Below are 19,313 nucleotides of genomic sequence, written 5' to 3' on the forward strand. Positions count from 1 at the left end.
TTCAAATGGTGAAATACTACATAGCAGGTGTAACAAGTGAGCTTGATCTGCATATGTCTTCAACAGACCCCCGAAACATAAATATGTACAATCTGTGCAGTATAATAGCGTTTACTTAAGTAAGACATACTTACATATTGTTTATGGATGTGTATACATACATGTTTACACACATGCACACACACATGTATAGCTGTAAACAGCTGGCTGAACGGACACACGCCGTGTCGTGTGTCACGTGCCTTGGCAGCCTGAGGGGAATGCAACTAAGTGTGGGGATTAGAGTAGCTTCTGATGACATCTGTCCTGTTTTCTTTAATAAGAATAACAAAATGACTAGATGGAAATAAAATTTCAACATCTGTTGACACAGGGGGAGAATGGGTCCTTGTCACTCTAGTCTCTGTGCTCTTCTGCATCTTTTAAATTTCTCTAAATTAAAGACATAGCCCATCACTTAGTTGTGCAGCAGAAACTAACACAACATTGTCAAGCAACTATACTCCAATACAAATTTTTAAAAAATAATAAAATAAATATATTTTCAACCCTACAGAAAAGTTTCAAGAACAGAACAATCCCATACTGTTATAATCTGTATACGTTTCTGTAATACTTCAATAAAAGAAAATTCTGACCAACAAAAAGACGTAGCCGAATATTAAGTGCTGGAGTACCTGTGAGCTATGTTGCTCACTGAAAGGTGATGAACGTATCTGCAGCTCTGGAGAAGTATTGGCAAAACGCGTGTTTTCTTAGGAATGCTGCGGCGCCTGCCGGTCCCCTAATCCTAATGGAATCCTCTCTGCTCTCACACAGACACAAGTACTCCTGCGGGTGCCTGGAGGCAGGGCCAGGCTTTTCCAAAATACGTTTCAATGTCCCAGGGAGCTCTTGGCTAACAGCCCCAGACTAAGCATGTAGAAGAGCATACCCTCATCGTGGAACTCCTGTGGGCACCTGTATTACAAAAGGACGTTCCCATGGCACGTAGAGCATTTCATCTTGAAGAAGGCACAACCTCCTGGATCTGTCATGGTCAGGAGGTCATGACATGAAGTAATTAAGCACTGTCAAGCAACTGGAAAATACTGCACACTTTTTTATGAATTTGGGGAGGAGTGTTCATCTGCGTCTACTTTTAAATGGCATTACATATACTGGATTTTTCTTTGGGGTTAGAATTAGCAGTAGATCTTGGAAGATAATCCCGTTACCATGTCATTCGTGATTCACTCATTAGGACGCTCCATTTATTTATTCATCCATCCATTCACATGCAACTAATGTTTATTAAGTACCTAGGATAGGCAGCATTCTGAGATGGCCCCCAGGATTCCTGCTCTTGGTGTACATTTCCTATAAAATCTCCTGTTGAGTGTGTTTGAACTTGTGAATCTGATAAGATTTCACTCCCATGATTAGGTTCTGTTATATGGTAAAGGTGAAGTTATTTAGAAGATGTAATTAAGGTCTCTGACCAATTAACTCTGAATTAATCAAAAGGAGATTATTCTGGGTGGGCCTGACCTAATCAGGTGAGTCCTTCAAAACAGAGTCCACACCTTGCCGGGAGAAAGAGATTCAAAGCTCAGGAACCCCTCTCTTGCTGGCCTTGAAGATGCAAGGAGCCATGTTATGGAGAGGGCCATGTGGGAGGGAAACGTGGGCAGCCTCTGGGAGCAGAGGGCCTCAGTCTTACAACCTCAAGGAAATGAATTCTGCCAATAGGCACATGAGCTCAGAAGGTGACACCCTAGCCTCGGATGAGATGTCAGCTCTGGCCGACACCTCGACTGAGACGCTGAGCAGAGCACCCAGCTAAGCCATGGAAACTGAGATGATAAATGAGTGTTGTTGTAAGCCACTAAGTTTGTTATGCAGCAAGAGAAAGCAAGTACAATATCTGTTATCTGTCAGGTACTGGGGCTGCAGAAATGAATAAACACCATTCCTCTCCCAAAGGCACTCACCGTCTGTTGGAGGAGACGGAAAACTTAAAAGACACAATTTAAAGCGAAAAGTTACCATGGAAATAGGAATAGGGGTACACGTCCGGTTAACCACGGAATGCTCATGGCTGCCAAACCCCCGCATATGCCAGTGAAAGAGGCATTGACCATAAAGGTGAAGATAACGGCAAGTGGGGAGGGACAGCTCTGTTCCTTCCCTGGGGCTCACCGGCTGGATGCCATCAACCTGGAATTTTCTGTGCCTGTGCATTCCTTCTCCACCTACCACATGGAGGAAGCCGGTCAGCAGGAGGAAAAACAAGGTCAACAAACAGACATAGAGTTGAAAGGTGAAAGAGAGAATCCTGATGATGTTTGACACCCGGGTCCAACCGAGCCTGAAGCCAGTTTGATGCTCAACCCTCCCAGTTAAAGGAACCAGTAAACCCTGGGGATTTTGTTACCTCCAACCCAGGTATCCTGACTAATGAATACAGATAGGTAGTTGGGTAAACAGTATGGTAGGCGCTCAGTAAATTTTAGTAACTCTGGTCATTACTAAACTGATTGATATGAAGTAATTAAGCGCTGTGAAATCTTTAAGGGCAGCCACTTCATCTTGGGGTGTTTATCAGGGAGGACTGAGTTTTGTATGCTGAAAGAGAACATTACAATACGAACAGGCCACTCCTAAGATTCAGGACAAGGGCAGACACGTGGGGTGAGTCTTCTGTAATTGGATCAGCTGTCTGGCTTGCCTGTGATTTGGGGTCACCCTGAATGGAGGTCAAGGACTGAGGTTTTTTGAAATGATGGCCTAAAGTGGCTGGACCCAAAGAGACCCCCTGGAAACAGACCCGCACACTTGTATATGGTTGTTGTAGATTAGGGGGCCATAGCCCTGTGGGTCTCAGGGCCGCAGCCGGCAGGCCACACGCCTGGATATGCCCCACTGATCTCACCTACTGGGTGTGTTTGTCTCTCTTCCCGGAAGGGGAGGGACCATACACTTGTCGCGCTACACGGCATTCCAGTAGGCCTCTGATCTCTATGAATGGGACGCCAGGAGAAGGCCCTAGACATTTGAACAAATCAGGTCATTCAGATCTGTGGTCAGCTCCTGCCTAGACATGGCCTTCCTCCTGCCAAACTGGCCCGCAGGCCTCGGAAACTTGGGCTGGCTGCGGGTGACCTGGAGACACTGGTCGGTGCTGCTGTTCTGCTGGTCACTGCTGGATGCTGCCGACATGGAATCAGATTCTGTGACGGATGGCTCGAACTTGGCCTTAACTCTCGGCTTCAGAGGGTGCGGGGGGGGTTGGAAATTCCGGTAGCGTGGCTTTTTATACACATACATCGGCCGGTCAAGCTGACCCTCAATGCCATCATTCCAAGATTTGTAATGTGTCCGTCTCTGGAGCTCAGGAGTCAGGGCCTGACTTTCTAAACTTCTGCCAACATAAAAATGAGGAGCCCCGTGGAGGTCGGTCAGGGAGCGTGGGTAGAAAGCCCGTCTGCTCATTTTTCTCCTCTGCATCTCCTCCTCTTCTTCACTGAGCTGTGGAGAGGCCCAGGGAATACACTGTTGCATGTTCCTGGGGTACATCTCCACAGCGTCCCCAAAGATGTCTACCTTGAAACGTCTTTCTGGCCAGAAAGTCGAATGGTTTTCTTGGTGAGGGTCACGTTCATTAACCATATAGTATCTGGGGGCACGGGACCTATGACCCCGTGGCACCAAAGCTGAGACCCTTGATCCATGGTCGATTTGCTGAAGGTCTTTTCGGAAAAGAGGCTCTGAGTGAACGTCTTCGATGCGCTTTGTAAACATTCCAGGTGTGCAGGGTCTCTTCCTGTAAAGATCACTTGTGCTTGCACACAGACCACGTGGGTACCTGAAAGACAGAGGTGGTTAAACACCTGCAGCGTTGGTGCTCACAGACCCCTATGCTGTCCCAGCACCGCGAGCTAGAACAGCAGTTCTCTGCATTTCCACTGAAACTTGTTCTGAAATGTTAATGGGTGTCCAGTGGGGAATTTCCCACTGGTCCAGTGGTTAGGACTCTGTGCTTCCACTGCAGGGGGCACGGGTTTGATCCCTGTTAGGGGAACTAAGATCCCACATGCCGTGCAGCGAGGACAAAAAAAAAAAAAATTTCCTAATGGGTGTCCAGTGGGTTGCATGCACAGGAGGCTTCGGGGAACTGGGTTAAATAGATTTCTTTACTGCTGGAATTCTCAGAACCCTTAAAGTAATGATGTGCACCGTGAATCTCCATGGAGGGCAAAGCGTTGTGCTGGTGTATTTCATCATGGAGACCTCCTTTTGTCCAGGAGTATATAGTGGGCCTAAGAACTGTGGAGCACACGCTGGGAACACTGCCCCTCACTATCTCTGCCATGCAGCCGTCCAGGTTCTTGGACACTTCCTCCCCATAGCCTATGTAGACAAAGAATGTCACCTGTCATTTCAGAGAACAAAGGATGTAAAGCCATCGGTCACTGCGGCTGCCGTGACGGTGCCCCCTACGGGGAATTCGGGATGGAGAAAAACAAGATACTGGCCCTAGATAGTTAAGATGTGTATCAAAGAAATAACTTCAATGAGCTCAGACTCTTGCATATTTCCCTAGAAGATAGAAAAGCACTAAAATCATTAACTTGAAATGTCTGTCTTTTTGTGATTAGCAGTAAGGCTTTGATGTTCAACCACGTGGGTTTTTTTTCAGCAAAAACTGCTGTATCTCCTAGCTCCTTCTTTGGAACGGTCCTTCAGAACCATCTGAGAGGCCATGTCCCAGGTCATAGTCCTCAGTAAGTCCACCAAATAAAACATAATTCTCAAATTTTAGGTTGTGCTTTTTTTTTTTCAGTCGACACCTATCCAGGACTATTGGAATCTCTCCTCCGTACCAAAGCCCAATAGATACATGAAGACAACTCCTAATATAGCAAGATTTTGAATTCTTTGTTCACTTAGTCATTGCTTTTACAAACAAAACAACCTCACCCCTTATCCCTGCCAAACAACTCTCCTATATATTACCTGTATTGCTTTCACTGTGTTACATTCAGATCAGATATAATTCTCCATGTAAGTTAGGGTCAGTGCATCCTTCTAGATGTCCTACCTCCCTGAAAAGAACGCAGGGCTCTACTGCTTTCTTATGTGTAGGTACAACTGAAATAATTGACCCATACAAATGCAGAAATGATCTTGCCCATAACTTGGCCAGCCTGGAAGTAAAATATAAAAGATCTTGCCGATAATATAGCCAGTCTGGAGTGAAAAAATAAAAGATAAAAAAAAATTTAAACAACAACGTCCTACTGTATAGTACAGGGAACTATTGATATATTCAGTATCTCGTAATAACCTATAATGGAAAAGAATATGCAAAAGAATATATATGTATATATACATGTTTATATAACTGAATCACCGAACTAACACTTGAAACTAACACTGCTGTGTAAATCAACTATACTTCAATAAAAAAAAAAAAAAAGAAGAGATAAAGTCCCAACTCCAGAGAGACTCAAAGGCCTTAGTGGTCTGTGTTACACTTCTTTCCAGCATCATCTCTGGCTTCCCTCCAGGCTCCCTTTGCTGCAGTCATTTCCCAAAGATGCCTCACTTCTTCATAACGTCATACCTTTGTTCATGCTTATTCTCCACTATGGTACATTCTTATTTTTTCTTTTTGGTTTTTAATTTTTAAATTTTTTGTGTTTTCTTTATAACATTCTTTCTATATCCTCCCAAAAAATATTAAATGGAGATTGGTTAAATAAGTCATAGCATATCTAGACAGTGGAATAATAATTGACCTTTTCCTCCCCATCTTTATTGAAGTATAACTGACAAATAAAAATTGCATATGTTTAATGTGTACAACTTGATTTAATATATGTATCCATTGTGAAATGATTACCACAGTCAAGCTAATTCACACATTCATCATCTCACAGAGTAACCACTTTTTTTTTTTTATGACACATGTCATTGTCTCCTTTTAATAGAGGGATTTAATTGACCAAGAACTGCAAACTTTTTTTTAAAAAAACTGGTATATGGCTTAGGCAATACTGTCTATTACCAACCAAGAACGCTCTGGAACATATTCTAGTTTCTTTCTTAATAAATAAAAAGAATCGTACACTGTGACCAAGTGTCGTTTATCCCAGAAATACAGGAATTGTTTTTTTTAAGTCTTAATTTTAAAAAATGGCTTTTCATTGATACCAGTTTATTTCTCAACACTGGTACATTCTTTTTTTTTTTTTTTTTGTGGTACGCGGGCCTCTCACTGTTTTGGCCTCTCCCGTTGCGGAGCACAAGCTCCGGATGCGCAGGCTCAGTGGCCATGGCTCACGGGCCCAGCCGCTGTGCGGCATGTGGGATCTTCCCGGACCGCGGCACGAACCCGTGTCCCCTGCATCGGCAGGCGGACTCTCAACCACTGCGCCACCAGGGAAGCCCTATGGTACATTCTTGATTCTTCTCCATTCGGTGAGCTCTTACTTAGTTTTTAAAGCCCAAGTCCAATATAATTTCTCCTAAGAAATATTTACGCATTCTCCACGTAGACTTTATCTCAATCCCCCTTGTCCTCTGAAAACATACTGTTTATCACAGAAGCATAGCATTGATCACATCATCTAATATTTAACTACATCCTTCTCTCACTCTACTTTCAACTCTCGGAGGCAGAGATGTTTCTGATTAATCTGTAGTATCCATCCCAGAGAGTACAATAGAGTTGATTCTCAATAAAAGTTTGTTGATTTAGATACTAGAGAATTCTTTACAATACAAACGTGTTTGGATTATGCTAATCTGGAATTTTTTGAGTTACAGTGTTGTTGCCATTGACAAGCAAACAACTAATATTCTAATTACAATTAATCCCTCTATTCATTAAACCAGGTCCCCAATGGAAAAAAAAATTTTTTTAAGGCGTTTTCTTTTCTTAGGCTATAGAAATAAATACCCTAGTTTGGCAGGAAGGTTTGCTTATACGTTATATGGCAGAAGGTCGAGGAGGAAGAATTTGTCCTGTTTGACAAACTTTGTCCCCTGATTTCTTCTCAACAGCAGATGTCAACAGGCAGAAATGGCCTTGTGGCCTTCGGGCACAAATGGAATTTAATGGCTCTCACTTCCTGAACCTGTTAGGGCCTTTGAAGCCCTCATGGTTTTTTTGTTTTGTTTTGTTTTGTTTTGATGCACAAAAACTGAACTATAACTTTATTTTCTATTTGGAAATAAACACAACAAAAATAAGAACGAATTTTTATCCTTCTAAAACGCTCTATCAGGTCTGGATGACGGGGACAGTCTCCTCTGCTCTGAGAGACCTGTGTTCTTCTCGATGGGAAAATAATGCTCTGGTCTCCTGCTTCTCCTCATCACCTAATCCTTCCTTATCCGGTGCTGTCCCTAACATTTCAGCTTCCCTAATGGCTTTTTATCCTGCTCTTTATGGCTCTGGACCGTCACTGGTAAGTATTACCCAGGAGGCAGATTTCCTGCCGAGCTGCAGTTAACTCACCTGGTAGAGTTGTGCCCGGATCTGGAGACGCCAGGAAGAGGCAAGCTGGGATTGCCGGGTCCTGGCTGGGGACTCGGGGGCACGGGCTGGGTGATGGTCTCCACCCTGCTACTCATGCTGCTCGATGAGTCGAAATTGACCACATTGCCATTGTTTTGGGGTGTCGCCGAGTGAGCCGAGGACAGCTGGCTGCCGAAATCGCTGTCCTTTGGAAACCTCTTGGTGCTGTCGTCTTGGGTTTGGATGCGGGCTGCAGGAAGAGAGAGGGTGAGGGGAAGACAAGCTGAGGGGGGACACGCTCAGGCTGGTTTCGCTGCAAGTGTCCTGACTTCCAACAGGTGGGTCCACAAACAGTTGTGTGCACTCGCAGATACTCCTGACCCCATGGGTGACAAACATTTCGTAATTCAAATCATTTCTTCACTGAGAGTTGGAGCTGGAAGGGAGCGTAGGAGGAACCAGATGAACCCCGAGGCTTTACACGTGCACCATCTGATGCCCCCATGAGCAAAGTGGATTATTCACCAGCTTTGGGGCTCTGGTTCTTTATCTATACAATGGATACGATGAAGCTTAGATGATAATTACGATTTTTTGGAAATAGTTCACAGAGCATTCTGAAAAAAAGTGTGGTCTTGGGCTTGAAAAACATTAGATGACAATATTGTTATCCTGAGAAAGTTCCTAGTTTTTGAAGGCAACCTGAACTAAACTTAATTATGCTTCATGGGCAAATAATATTTGATAATTACAGTAGAATTTTATAACATGAGCTGCAGTCTCTTTCCACAGCAGTTTTTTAAAATTTTTTATTTGATACTGGAATATAGTTGATTAACAGTGCTGTGTTAGTTTCAGGTGTACAGCACAGTGATTCAGTTACGCATGTACACGTATCTATTCTTTTTCAAATTCTTTTCCCATTTAGGTCGTTACAGAACACGGAGCAGAGTTCCCTGTGCTATACAGTAGGTCTTTGTTGGTTATCTATTTTAAATATAGCAGTGTACACATGTCACTTTCCATAGCAGTTTTTATCTGTAGGCTGGCTCTCTGAGGAAGTGGATGGAGCAAACACAACCCTTAGGCCTCATGACTCTTACTCAGGCATTTTCTTGGAAGGAAACACATCCCTCCCAGTTAGCTCTGCATTGAAGCAGACAAAGGAGTTGGTCCGCAAAGCCTTTTTGGGTCTCATTTTTGTTTATTTTCTGAGGAAGAGTATGGACTACGTATGCCATTTTGCCGTTGCCCACTGATCTTATTAGTGGCTCCAAGTGGCAGACATGTTTCCTTTGAGCTGCACCTGCCCACTTTCCCCTCCCTTCAGCCCACACCAGACTTGTGCTTCTTGTATTATCATTCTTTCTACAGGGAGGCTCTTTCCTTTTCCCTCAATGAGCCCAGATGGGAACAAGTATGTCCAGGTGCTGCTGGGGAAGATGGGAAGAAGTGTGCCCGTTGGGTTTGGATTTCATACTAGGGAATCTGTTTTCATGGCTGGACCTGCCCACCTGGTATTGCTCTGCAGGCAGGGACAGAGAGGACATGACCTAAGGGGCAGAGAACTGGGGAGGGGGGATTGCAAGGAAAAAATGGGCCATTGAGAGGAAGTACACAAAAGTGAATAAGGCCAAGATGTTCTTATGGGTTTTCTTCAGATTTTTGTGCTTCTTTTTCTCTCCTACTTCAATACTTCCTTGTGATTTCAGATGTGTTTTGGGGTTATTCACAGGTCTGGGTCTGATGTAAAAATTATAGATATAAACCAACATTTATATCCCTAGATTTTTATTGTGTCTAGTTAATTGTGAAAGCCACAGTTGAGTAGGAATGTTTATTCGTGATGAACCTTAAACTGCTGTTTTTTTAAAATGCTCACCAACTGAGACATCGGGAATTTTTGTTTGTACTTACCTTCTACCATTTGGGCAACCTTTTTCTTATCTTCAGATCTTGCCTAAAATATAAATGATAACCATATGTTTGTTTTGGATTTACAGGAAGGAGTAACAAATACAGTTAAGTCCCCTACATATGAACGGGTTCCATTCCGAGAGGGCGTTTGTGAGTCCAATTTGTTCTTAAGTCCAGCAAAGTTAGCCTAGGTCCCCAACGAACACAATGGGCTATACAGTACTGTATTGGAATAGGTTTATAATACTATTATAAAATAATGCACAAAAACAAACAAACACACGCAAATAATACATAAAAAACAAACAAAAAATAAAGAAAACATTTCTAATCTTACAGTACGGTACCTTGAAAAGTACAGTAGTACAGTACAACAGCTGGCATACAGGGGCACGTTCGCATCTTTGAAAGCTCTCAACTTGAAGGTTTGTGTGTAGGGGACTTGCTGTACTATTCTTGGGGGTGGGGCTGGGGAACGATGTAGGTATCACTGCTGATCCTTTGGGCCATGGCTGAGCTACATCACCTGGGGACAGTGTGCTCTGGTCCTAAGCCTGTTACTTGAATGAATAAATGCTGACACCTGAGAGCTGAAGTTTTATCCCTGGCAAGTTTCATTTTTAGGGGCAGCTCTTTGATAGACCATGTTGAGATTCTGCTAAGCATGGTTTGGCTGAGACACAAAAGAGAAAATATGGATCAACCACACGGGAGATGTGTGTTTCCATAAAAATGCCCTTTGCAACTCCAGATGCAGATGCATTTCCTTCTTTTTTTTTTTTTTTTTTTTTTTGTGGTCATGCCATGTGGCATGTGGGATCTTAGTTCCCCGACCAGGGATCAAACCTGGGCCCCCTGCAGTGGGAGCACGGAGTCTTAACCACTGGACTGCCAGGGAAGTTCCTAGATGCATTTCTTATTTGACTATATACAAAATGAGTTGGTGTTTCTTTACATGAGTTGATATTTGTGAGAGTTGTTTTTTTTTAAACAGAGAAAGGTGGAAGTTTTTTGCGTGGGGTTCTGGGGCTGGGTGAAGCAAGTGAGGTATCCAGGGGTCAAATTTAAGGAGGTGCTCACTCTTGGGGCTGTGGGAGTGCAGGGTCGGTGTGACCCTGAGAGTCTGTGCCTCTAAGTTTGGCAGCCTGGTGCCTCGCCCCAGTCCTGGCCCTGGGGGAGCACCTGGGGTGTGCAGAGGAGGAGAAACTGTGGAAGGATGGGGGAGTGTCGGTTTCCCTCTGACTGTTCTGAGAACTATGGTTTGAGCCCCAGATGGGAGAGAAGGTATAGTAAGTCCCCCACATATGAACCTTCAAGTTATGAACTTTCAAAGATGTGAAAGTGCGTTCCATCAGTGTCAGGCGTGAGTGATATCGCAACTCGCCCTCCGTCTCCTGTTGCTGACGATCCTTCAGCTCTACCATCTCCCACCTCCTCTCCCTCCTCCAGTAACTCTTCTTGCCTGTTCACTCGATGCCAGCCCCTGGATGCCAGCTGTTGTACTTTACTGCTGTACTTTTCAAGGTACTGCACTGTAAGAGTCAAAATGTTTTCTTTATTTTTTGTGGGTTTTTTAATATATTATTTGTGTGAAAAGTATTATAAACCTGTTACAGTACAGTACTATGTAGCTGATTGTGTTAGCTGGGAACCTAGGTGAACTTTGTTGGACTTAGGAACAAACTGGACTTACGATTGCGCTCTCGGAGCGGAACTTGTTCGTACGTAAGGGGACTTACTGTAATGACAACCAGAATTTAAAAGATATGAAAAGGGTGGGTCTTTGGGTCCAAACAGTGTCTTTGGGCTCAGATGTCCAACTCGACATGGGATTAGGGAGGGATCCTTTCTCCCCGCCCAGTCAGTGCAGCCAGCAGAAAAGCCCAGTACATTGCAAGCTTGGTGGCCACAGGAGGGGGAGCTGAAGTGCTGAGGGCATGAGCGAGGCCTCTAGGAGAGGAGGCTCATTCTGGCAATTGAGGGCCTGGGTATTCTTAGAAACAGCCCTGGGAGCTCCTGGCCGGGGAGGGGTGGCCTTGCACTCTAGCTCGTGGCCAAGAGTCCCAGTAATTTGCAAATGTGACCTCACTGGTATTCCCTGGCCAGGGAAATCAGTCAGATGGTTGATGCCCATTCACGGTAGCAAAGGTTACGTAATACTTGCGTTTTGGATCTGCGTTCTGAGCTGGTGGTTGCTGAGCTTTAAGGATCTTGCGATGCTCTGAAGATAATAGATGAGCATGCTAGGGCAGAAGAGCACAGGGCGGTGAGCGTACGTCATCCCCCTGGCCGGGCTTCTGTGTTCCCGGCCCGATGTGGGCTACCCACTGACCGCCCCACCACCCCCTGAGGACAAAAGGTATCAGTGAGTTTTCAGGCTGGCAAGTGCTGGGAAGGAACTGCTTTCCTTTTCTCTCTCCTGAGTTTCAAAGCGACCTCCATTGACCTGGAATTCTGCACGGATGACAGCCGTAAGGAAGGAGTGAAGACGGGAGGGGCGTGTTACAGTGTATCGTGGTAGGAGTATTGGATCAACTACTTGATGTTATTTCCCCTTTAAGTTAAAACAGACGCAAGTTAGCTGCACTGTAAAATTCCATGTTGAGATTAAACTGCTGGAAAATAAGATAATGATAATCACATTCAACCCCATGATCATGGCCACAGCGATCGCCGAAATGCTGTTGACGAATCAATCATGCTCTACCTCCCTGGCCCGTGTCATTCAGCAGCCCTGCTCAGATCATCCGGCTCCGTAAGTGACTTTTGAATGAACTCACTGAATTTATACAATTATTGGAAAGCAGTGCTTTCTTCTTGGCCAAACACGCAGAAGTCCCCCCAAAGCAGGCAGGAAAGTACTCACAAAAGAAGCAGCACAGCTGGCAGGATAACCACAGGGCTACTGATGTACCCAACCACAGAGCCAAACCACGCGGGAAAGTCCTTCTCAATCGTTTCTGACACGATGTCATAAATTTTCTCTTGTCCGCTGTGAGAAAGAAAACCATAATTCCAGATTATATTGCTTTTGGCAGAAGGATCCTGCAAGCCATGAAAAAAAAAGAAAAAAGGCTAGCTAGCTAGAGTCCAATCCTCAAAGTCAGTTTCAAAGCTAAAGTTAAGTATCTGATGAATGTGAAAGATACATAACATTCCTGAAATGATTTCATCTGAAGGAGCCATTTAATTAACATGTAGGTTTGAAGATGGGGTCAGTAACTACAGGGTGTGTGTGTGTGTGTGTGTGTGTGTGTGTGTGTAATGTATACAAAGATAGACTCTAAATGTTACATATACGTTGTATCAAAACTGACTGAAAGCAGATGCTAGGTGAAGATAATTGAAGTGACTTCTGTCTTGATGCAGCTAGATAATGTAGAATCAAAAGTGACACGGAGGGCTTCCCTGGTGGCGCAGTGGTTGAGAGTCCGCCTGCCGATGCAGGGGACACGGGTTCGTGCCCCGGTCCGGGAAGATCCCACATGCCGCGGAGCGGCTGGGCCCGTGAGCCATGGCCGCTGAGCCTGCGCGTCCGGAGCCTGTGCTCCGCAACGGAAGGGGCCCCAGCAGTGAGAGGCCTGCGTATCACACACACAAAAAAATTTTTAAAAAAACTTCAGTCTTATCCAATCTCACGGCATCTCAAATAAAAACCATAGTCCAGGTCTTCCCTGGTGGCGCAGTGGTTGGGAGTCCGCCTGCCACTGCAGGAGACACAGGTTCGTGCCCCGGTCCGGGAAGATCCCACGTGCCATGGAGCGGCTGAGCCCGTGAGCCATGGCCGCTGAGCCTGTGCGTCCGGAGCCTGTGCCCCGCAACGGGAGAGGCCACAATAGTGAGAGGCCTGCGTACCACAAAAAAAAAAAAAAAAGAAAAGAAAAGAAAGTGACATGGACTATCTCTTAATAAAAGCTTTCTGAGTTCTGGAAGGGAAAGATTGACCAGGTAGAATTTCCTTCTAGCCTTGGAGCAATGCCGTTTCCCGTTTTGATTCGAAGTGGGCTGTATCTTTTAAAGGTGAGCACAGAGATGATTATACTTGAGGGCAGCCTGCTTAGCAAGGAAAGGGAAATGGTCTTGGATTCAAAAGACATGAGTTTGAAGTTTTTCTCTGCTGTTGACCTGTTTTGTGAGCCAGAAGGAGAATTCAGTTCAATGCGGGGGTCCTTCCTCTATAGCTGTCAGTAGCTCCAGGCAGAGTCGACTGAATTAAGAGAACTTACCTAAATGGCCCGCAATTTAGAGATGGCTTGTACCGGACGATAGCAAAAATGGTTGGCAGCATGCATAGGAAGAGCATAAAAAGGAGCATTGCCAGGTAGAAGTTGTTGGATCTGTAAAGAAACCAAATGCCAGGCGCTGAGTTCACTCTCTGGCCAGCTGCCGATGATGTCTGTGCACCCCACTGCCCCGCCCCCGAAAAAAAAACAAAACCGACACAGAAACTGTAGCCCGGACTCTTTGTAAACAGAAAAATCCTCCTCCCATCACTGCCTAGGAAAGGGTCTGTTATAGGATCACAGGCAATTTAGCAAACTAGAAATGGAGGCTCAAAGGGAATTCGTGGATCACCCAGCCCAACCTGTTCATATACTAAACGCTGGCTGAGCACCTGTCCACCTCAAGCCAAGAGACAGGTGACCCCATGGCCATCACACAATAAACTTAATTCATGGAAAACTCTTAGCACCTTTGCCCCACCCAGCTGAGTCCTTACCTAGTGGTTCCCTGTCCTGTTCCCAGCCTTGAACTTGTCCCCTATGTCTGAGGATGGTTTGACTCTTTTGTTACGGTTCTTGACTCTCTTACTTGGATGTCTCTCTCAACCTCTTATCTGCTCTGCTCCTGGCTGCTCAGGGTGAATGGTCTGCCTGAGTAAGCCCTGGGCCCTGGGCCCTAAGCTGGTCTGAAAGCTCGGCTGCCCAGGCTTCCCCCGAGGGCAGCACAGGTCTGTTTGGTGTGCAAGGCCCTGTATATAGTCCTGAAAAGAGAATGAATGGTCTGTTCACCTTGAGACTCTCAGCCTGCATGCTGTCTCTCTCTCTAAAGAAATAGACTGGACTAGAAGAGAGCAGAAAATGTCAGGGCACATACAATGTGGTTAAGTAGGTGAGTGTTAATTTGTGAAACCTTTCTCTATTTATATGCACACATTCTCTTTATATATATGTATACACACACACACACATATATATATACACTCAATATATGTGCGTATCCATTTATATGTATGTGTTATGTATATTTATGTGTGTATATATGTATGCATGTATTTTTATATATAGGCCTACATAGATGTCAATGAATATACACATTCATATATAAATTATATATAAAACATATATATGCATCTACACTGGTCTCTAGGTGAAAGATAAATACACTGTCATGCTGGTTACTGTCAAAAAGTTTGAAAGATACTGATACACACCCACATCAATAACTATTATGTCAAAATAAAATAAATGAGTTCTAATCAAGGTGTTCAAAATGTGATATGAATTCACCAAAATGGCTAAAGTGAAAAATACAGAGAAGAACAAGTGTTGACAAGGTTGTGGGACAACTGGAACTCTCACATGATGCTGGTGCGAGTGGAAAGGGCGCCTCTGCTTTGGCAAAACAGTTGGCGCTCTCTACCAGAGGAGAACACATGCGTGGCCTGTGAGCCAGCAAGTGCAGTCCTAGGTATGTACCCAGCAAAGGACATGCGTGAGAATGTTCAAGGCAGTGTTATTCATTATAGCTAACCACAGGAGGATGGATAAAGAAATTGGGGAGGGGGGTGTCCTCAATGAGGTGATTCTCACAAGCACAATACTGAGAAGAAGACAGGAATAAAAGAGGTCATACTGAGTGTGATTCTATTTACATCAAGTAAAAAATGGTGTGGCGGGGGGGGGACGAATTACGCTGTTAGAAGCTGGTAGCGACCGGCGTCGAGTACAAGGGGGCTTCTGGGCGCTGTTCTTGTTCTGTTTCTCCATCTGGGGGTTGGTTACAGAGTTGCGTTCAGTTTGTGAATATTCATCAAGCCAGGTATTTGTGATGTGTGCCCTTTCTGGATGATCATTAAACTTCAGTAAAAAGTTGTAAAAGATGTGGCATGAGCTTAAGAAGAGTCATGATTCATTTGAGGGGTGGGGCATTGACAGTGGCTTCAGGGAGGAAAGGCAACTGGAGGGCGGACAAGGTTTTGGCAGGCAGGGTGTTGGGGAGACCCCCTTGCTGGAGGTCACTCTGGCTAAGGCGAGTGTGGGTGATGTGAGTTCTCTCTGTGAAGCGGACTTGACGCTCACTGACCTGGAGGCTCGGAAGACTTGCTGGTGGGGCACGTTGCAGGTCAGCACGGCCCAGCTGCGCAGGTACATGAGCCCAATGAGTTTGAGGACGTTGAAGGCAGGGAGACACGGTGAGAAGAAGGCTCCCATCCTGAAACCACAATGGGAGGCCAGTTAGCGTCTGTTCTCCTCTGGTCTATCTTGGTTCTGAGAGCTTGAGGTTTAAAGTCTGTGCTTAAACAACTGAAGAAGCCCCTGGAGATCTGAGACCCCAACCTTCCACCTGCTGGAGATAAGACAAGTCACTTCTGCAGATGAGCAGGGAGCCTGTTTTAAAATATCCTCTTGGCACAAGGATGCTAAGTGTCTCCTGCCTCTTCACACTTAGCAAAGGAAACGCCCTCTTCCGGTCAAGAGGCAAATGGTGGGTAACTGCGGTTTCGGGCAAGCTCTAGATTTTGCCTGTCTATGGGGTTGGTGGGGCTACGTTAATACATTATTGACTTTCAGATTTGATCAACATTATGTGGAGCAGAGCTACTTTTGTTGGACCTTTGCTAAGCATCCTCACACACTTTGGCCCATTTAACCTGCTGAAACCATAAAAGGAGGGATAAATAGCCAAAGTTTTTAGACATGAAATGTGGGTCTGGGAAAATTAGGTGATTTGCTCAGAGACTAATATCATCCAAACTGAGAGACCTTTGAGAGTGACAGATCTGGGATAACATCCCGGGAAAACAGAGGTATATCTACCCTGCCAATAAGGGCCAAATACGGAATGAAACCCAGATCTTCTGACTTTAAGGCTAAACCTGCTTATACTGGATGTTTATCCAATACAATACTTGCGAAGTTTGGATTTAGCAGCAGGAAAATAGATACAAAGAGAGGTTTAATAAGTAAAACGCTTTTTTAAAAAAACTTTTGGTTTCTCACATCAGGCAAGACACTTAGCTTCTCTTTTCCTCAGTTTCTTCATATTTAAAATGGAGAAACGTTAAGTAAATGTTTTGTATTATTTTTAATACTGTATTTGTGAAAATATTTTTCAAAATAAGTGGACTCTAAGAATACAGAATTTGAGTAAAGGGATATTACTTTATATTCCATTCCTCCTGCATTTTACTGAATGATTATGAAGAGGGATTGTGTCTTCTGAAGGTATGGGACACCCAGGTTCTTCTTCTTTTTCGTCGTTTGCTTGTATTTTAACAAATAGCACTTTTTGTGGTCCAGTAGGGAAAGCCAGAGATGGAGGGATGGTTAGGGAGCTCTCCGCCGTGTCCCCATGGACACACACTCCATGTCGATCAGATGATCCCTTTCAGCCTTTAGGATCTTTAGGACCATGATTGCCTTGGCTGGGGGCTGCCCTGGGTGAGCAGACCTCCCCTAGGTCTATCTTTCTGGGGGATAGCCGTGCACCTGGGCTCAATGTCCAAGTGAGAGTACGGAAGGAGAGTGGGTAGCTGAAGGCAGGCTCCCCAGCTGTGACACAGCCACTGATGGAAGTCCTCCTCGGGGGTCAGCAGCCTCTCCTCCTAGCCTCCCCACAATCCTCCCCAGCAGCTTATTCTACTGGTTCTTGTGCAGTTTTGTTTGTTTTTCAGTGACCGATAGTGGCCTAAAAATGGACTATTTCCTTCCTCATTCCTTTCTGCAAAATGCTTAGAAAACCATTACTGAAATTACTATATATGTGAAATAGTTCAATTAGAAACTCTTTATGTCCTTTCTTGACTCTTATGACTGTGTTTATTACGGTCATGTCCCATCCAGACTTGGTAAATTAAAATCTTAGCCCAGATTAGATGTAAGCACAGCAGGAAGCTTTGCTACGTACCAAATCATTCCTTGGTTGTAGACTAAATGTAACACGTTCTCTGCTATTTTGAATTCCCCGTATTCAGGCTACAAGAGAAAACGAACTTCTGCATTAAAAAACGTTCCAAATTTCTTTGCATAAACCAGTTCATTAGAGTCAAATACACAGAATTCTCTGCTCGCCTAGATACGTAGAGATCATTGTCTGTGAGGCCATCCCAGCAAATGGTAAATGTAAGAAAGAAATGGGAACTCAGCTTTGTACAGCCTTTCCCTCTTCCCTCACGTATTTTCTCTCAGCCATGTCAGTTTCCCAGCCCGGCCATCAGGAAAGGATGGATCTGGCCATACGAACTTCCCCAATGGACACGGCATCTTACTTACAAACTTGCTCTCCAGGTCCCAACACCAGTAGTCACTTAAGTACCGAACGAAAAGTCCTCGGAAGAAGTCTATGAGCAGGATGCTGGCCACAGTGAACAGCATGTCGATGATGGAGAGCTTCAACATCTCCTGCAACACAAGGCGTCCTTGGATGCCACCACGCCCTGCCCTTCCCACTGTCCACCTCTTCCTTGGGGTCCTCCCTTCTCTCTTCATTCCCATGGCTTGAGCCACCGGGCCCCCTCCAATGGCGACTTCATTTTTGGCACATAATAGCTGCTCAACAAATATTTGTTAATTTGAATTTTGATATCTGAGGCCAGCTTTACACAAAGCCAGGGAAAAAGTCTATGGTTCTGAGCCACAGGAGACTACTTGAGGTGTTATCATAGGATATAGTGAAGGTGAAAGGCAGAGGGGTTCAGAGCAGAGTTTGGAGCAGATGCCTCGGTTTAGGGCTTCATTCTGCTTTTTTTTTTTTTTTTTTTGATGTGTATCTTTTTTAAAGTATTTATTGAATCTGTTACAATATAGATTCCGTTTTATATTTTGTTTTTTTGGCGCAAGGCATGTGGGATCTTAGCTCCCCGAACAGGGCTGGAACCCTCATCCCCTGAATTGGAAGGCTAAGTCTTAACCACTGGACCACCAGGGAAGTCCCCTTCATTCTTCTTTTACTATCTGTGTTTTGGGGCAAGTTACTTAAACTCTAGTGCTTCAGTTTCCTCATCTCTGCTTCTAAGGATGATAATAAGATTCTAGACTAAGCACTTAGAACAGGGTCAAGCACATCGTTAATACTGCCTGAGTCCTTACACTGATTATAATTCATTTTGAGACCTGGAAAATCCTAATCCCCCACTGAACTTTATTTTCCTTTTCTATAAAATAGAGATAATGACACTTCAGAGAATCGCTAGAATTAAGTGATGAAATGGACACGAAAGGGCTTTATAAGGGAACGAGGGAGCCACCTGTCCAACGTATGTCTCCCAGCATTGGCCTTGCGGACTCTGGGTGGAAGCAGTGGTCTTGTTGGCCTCTGAGAGAGGCGAGGTGTAAGTCAGAACATTGGCTTGTTCCAGGGCCCAAGTGCTGTTTCTCCTGAGCCCTATCCCAGGCCCAGGCGTGGACCACTTCTCTTCTCCAGGGGCTGCCCTGGTGACAAAGAAGATGGTAGAATCTATCCAATGAGTTGTGCTATTGGGGGGAGCAGTTTCCTGTGGAGAGAGGGAAGGAAGAAGAAAAGGTTGTCCAGTTATGTGTAAATAAGAATCCATCATGAACACCAAGGATATCACTGCATTGCTTGGGAATAATCTCTTTTTCTTTATCTCTGTTTCTCTCTGTCTCTGACTCTCTGTCTCTCTCTCTCACTATCTCTAGCTTGGTTG

The 19,313-nt window shown here is 44.7% G+C and overlaps 1 protein-coding gene across 1 annotated transcript in view; it reads right to left on the reverse strand.

The window, feature by feature from the left end:
* TMC3 (transmembrane channel like 3) overlaps positions 1-19,313 on the reverse strand; it is a 47,700-nt gene continuing 28,387 nt past the window's right edge. The window contains exons 13-22 of the mRNA XM_079910118.1: positions 18,894-19,139; positions 17,920-18,048; positions 17,555-17,622; positions 15,731-15,859; positions 13,651-13,761; positions 12,291-12,416; positions 11,578-11,667; positions 9,425-9,462; positions 7,508-7,757; positions 1-3,847 (exon numbers count right to left, since the gene is read on the reverse strand). Coding sequence (XP_079766244.1) covers positions 3,028-3,847; positions 7,508-7,757; positions 9,425-9,462; positions 11,578-11,667; positions 12,291-12,416; positions 13,651-13,761; positions 15,731-15,859; positions 17,555-17,622; positions 17,920-18,048; positions 18,894-19,139 — 2,007 coding nt within the window. The 3' untranslated portion in view covers positions 1-3,027. The remainder of the gene's footprint in view (positions 3,848-7,507; positions 7,758-9,424; positions 9,463-11,577; positions 11,668-12,290; positions 12,417-13,650; positions 13,762-15,730; positions 15,860-17,554; positions 17,623-17,919; positions 18,049-18,893; positions 19,140-19,313) is intronic.

The sequence above is a fragment of the Stenella coeruleoalba genome (assembly GCF_951394435.1).
Source record: "Stenella coeruleoalba genome assembly, chromosome: 2".
In the NCBI taxonomy this organism is placed as follows: Eukaryota; Metazoa; Chordata; class Mammalia; order Artiodactyla; family Delphinidae; genus Stenella; species Stenella coeruleoalba.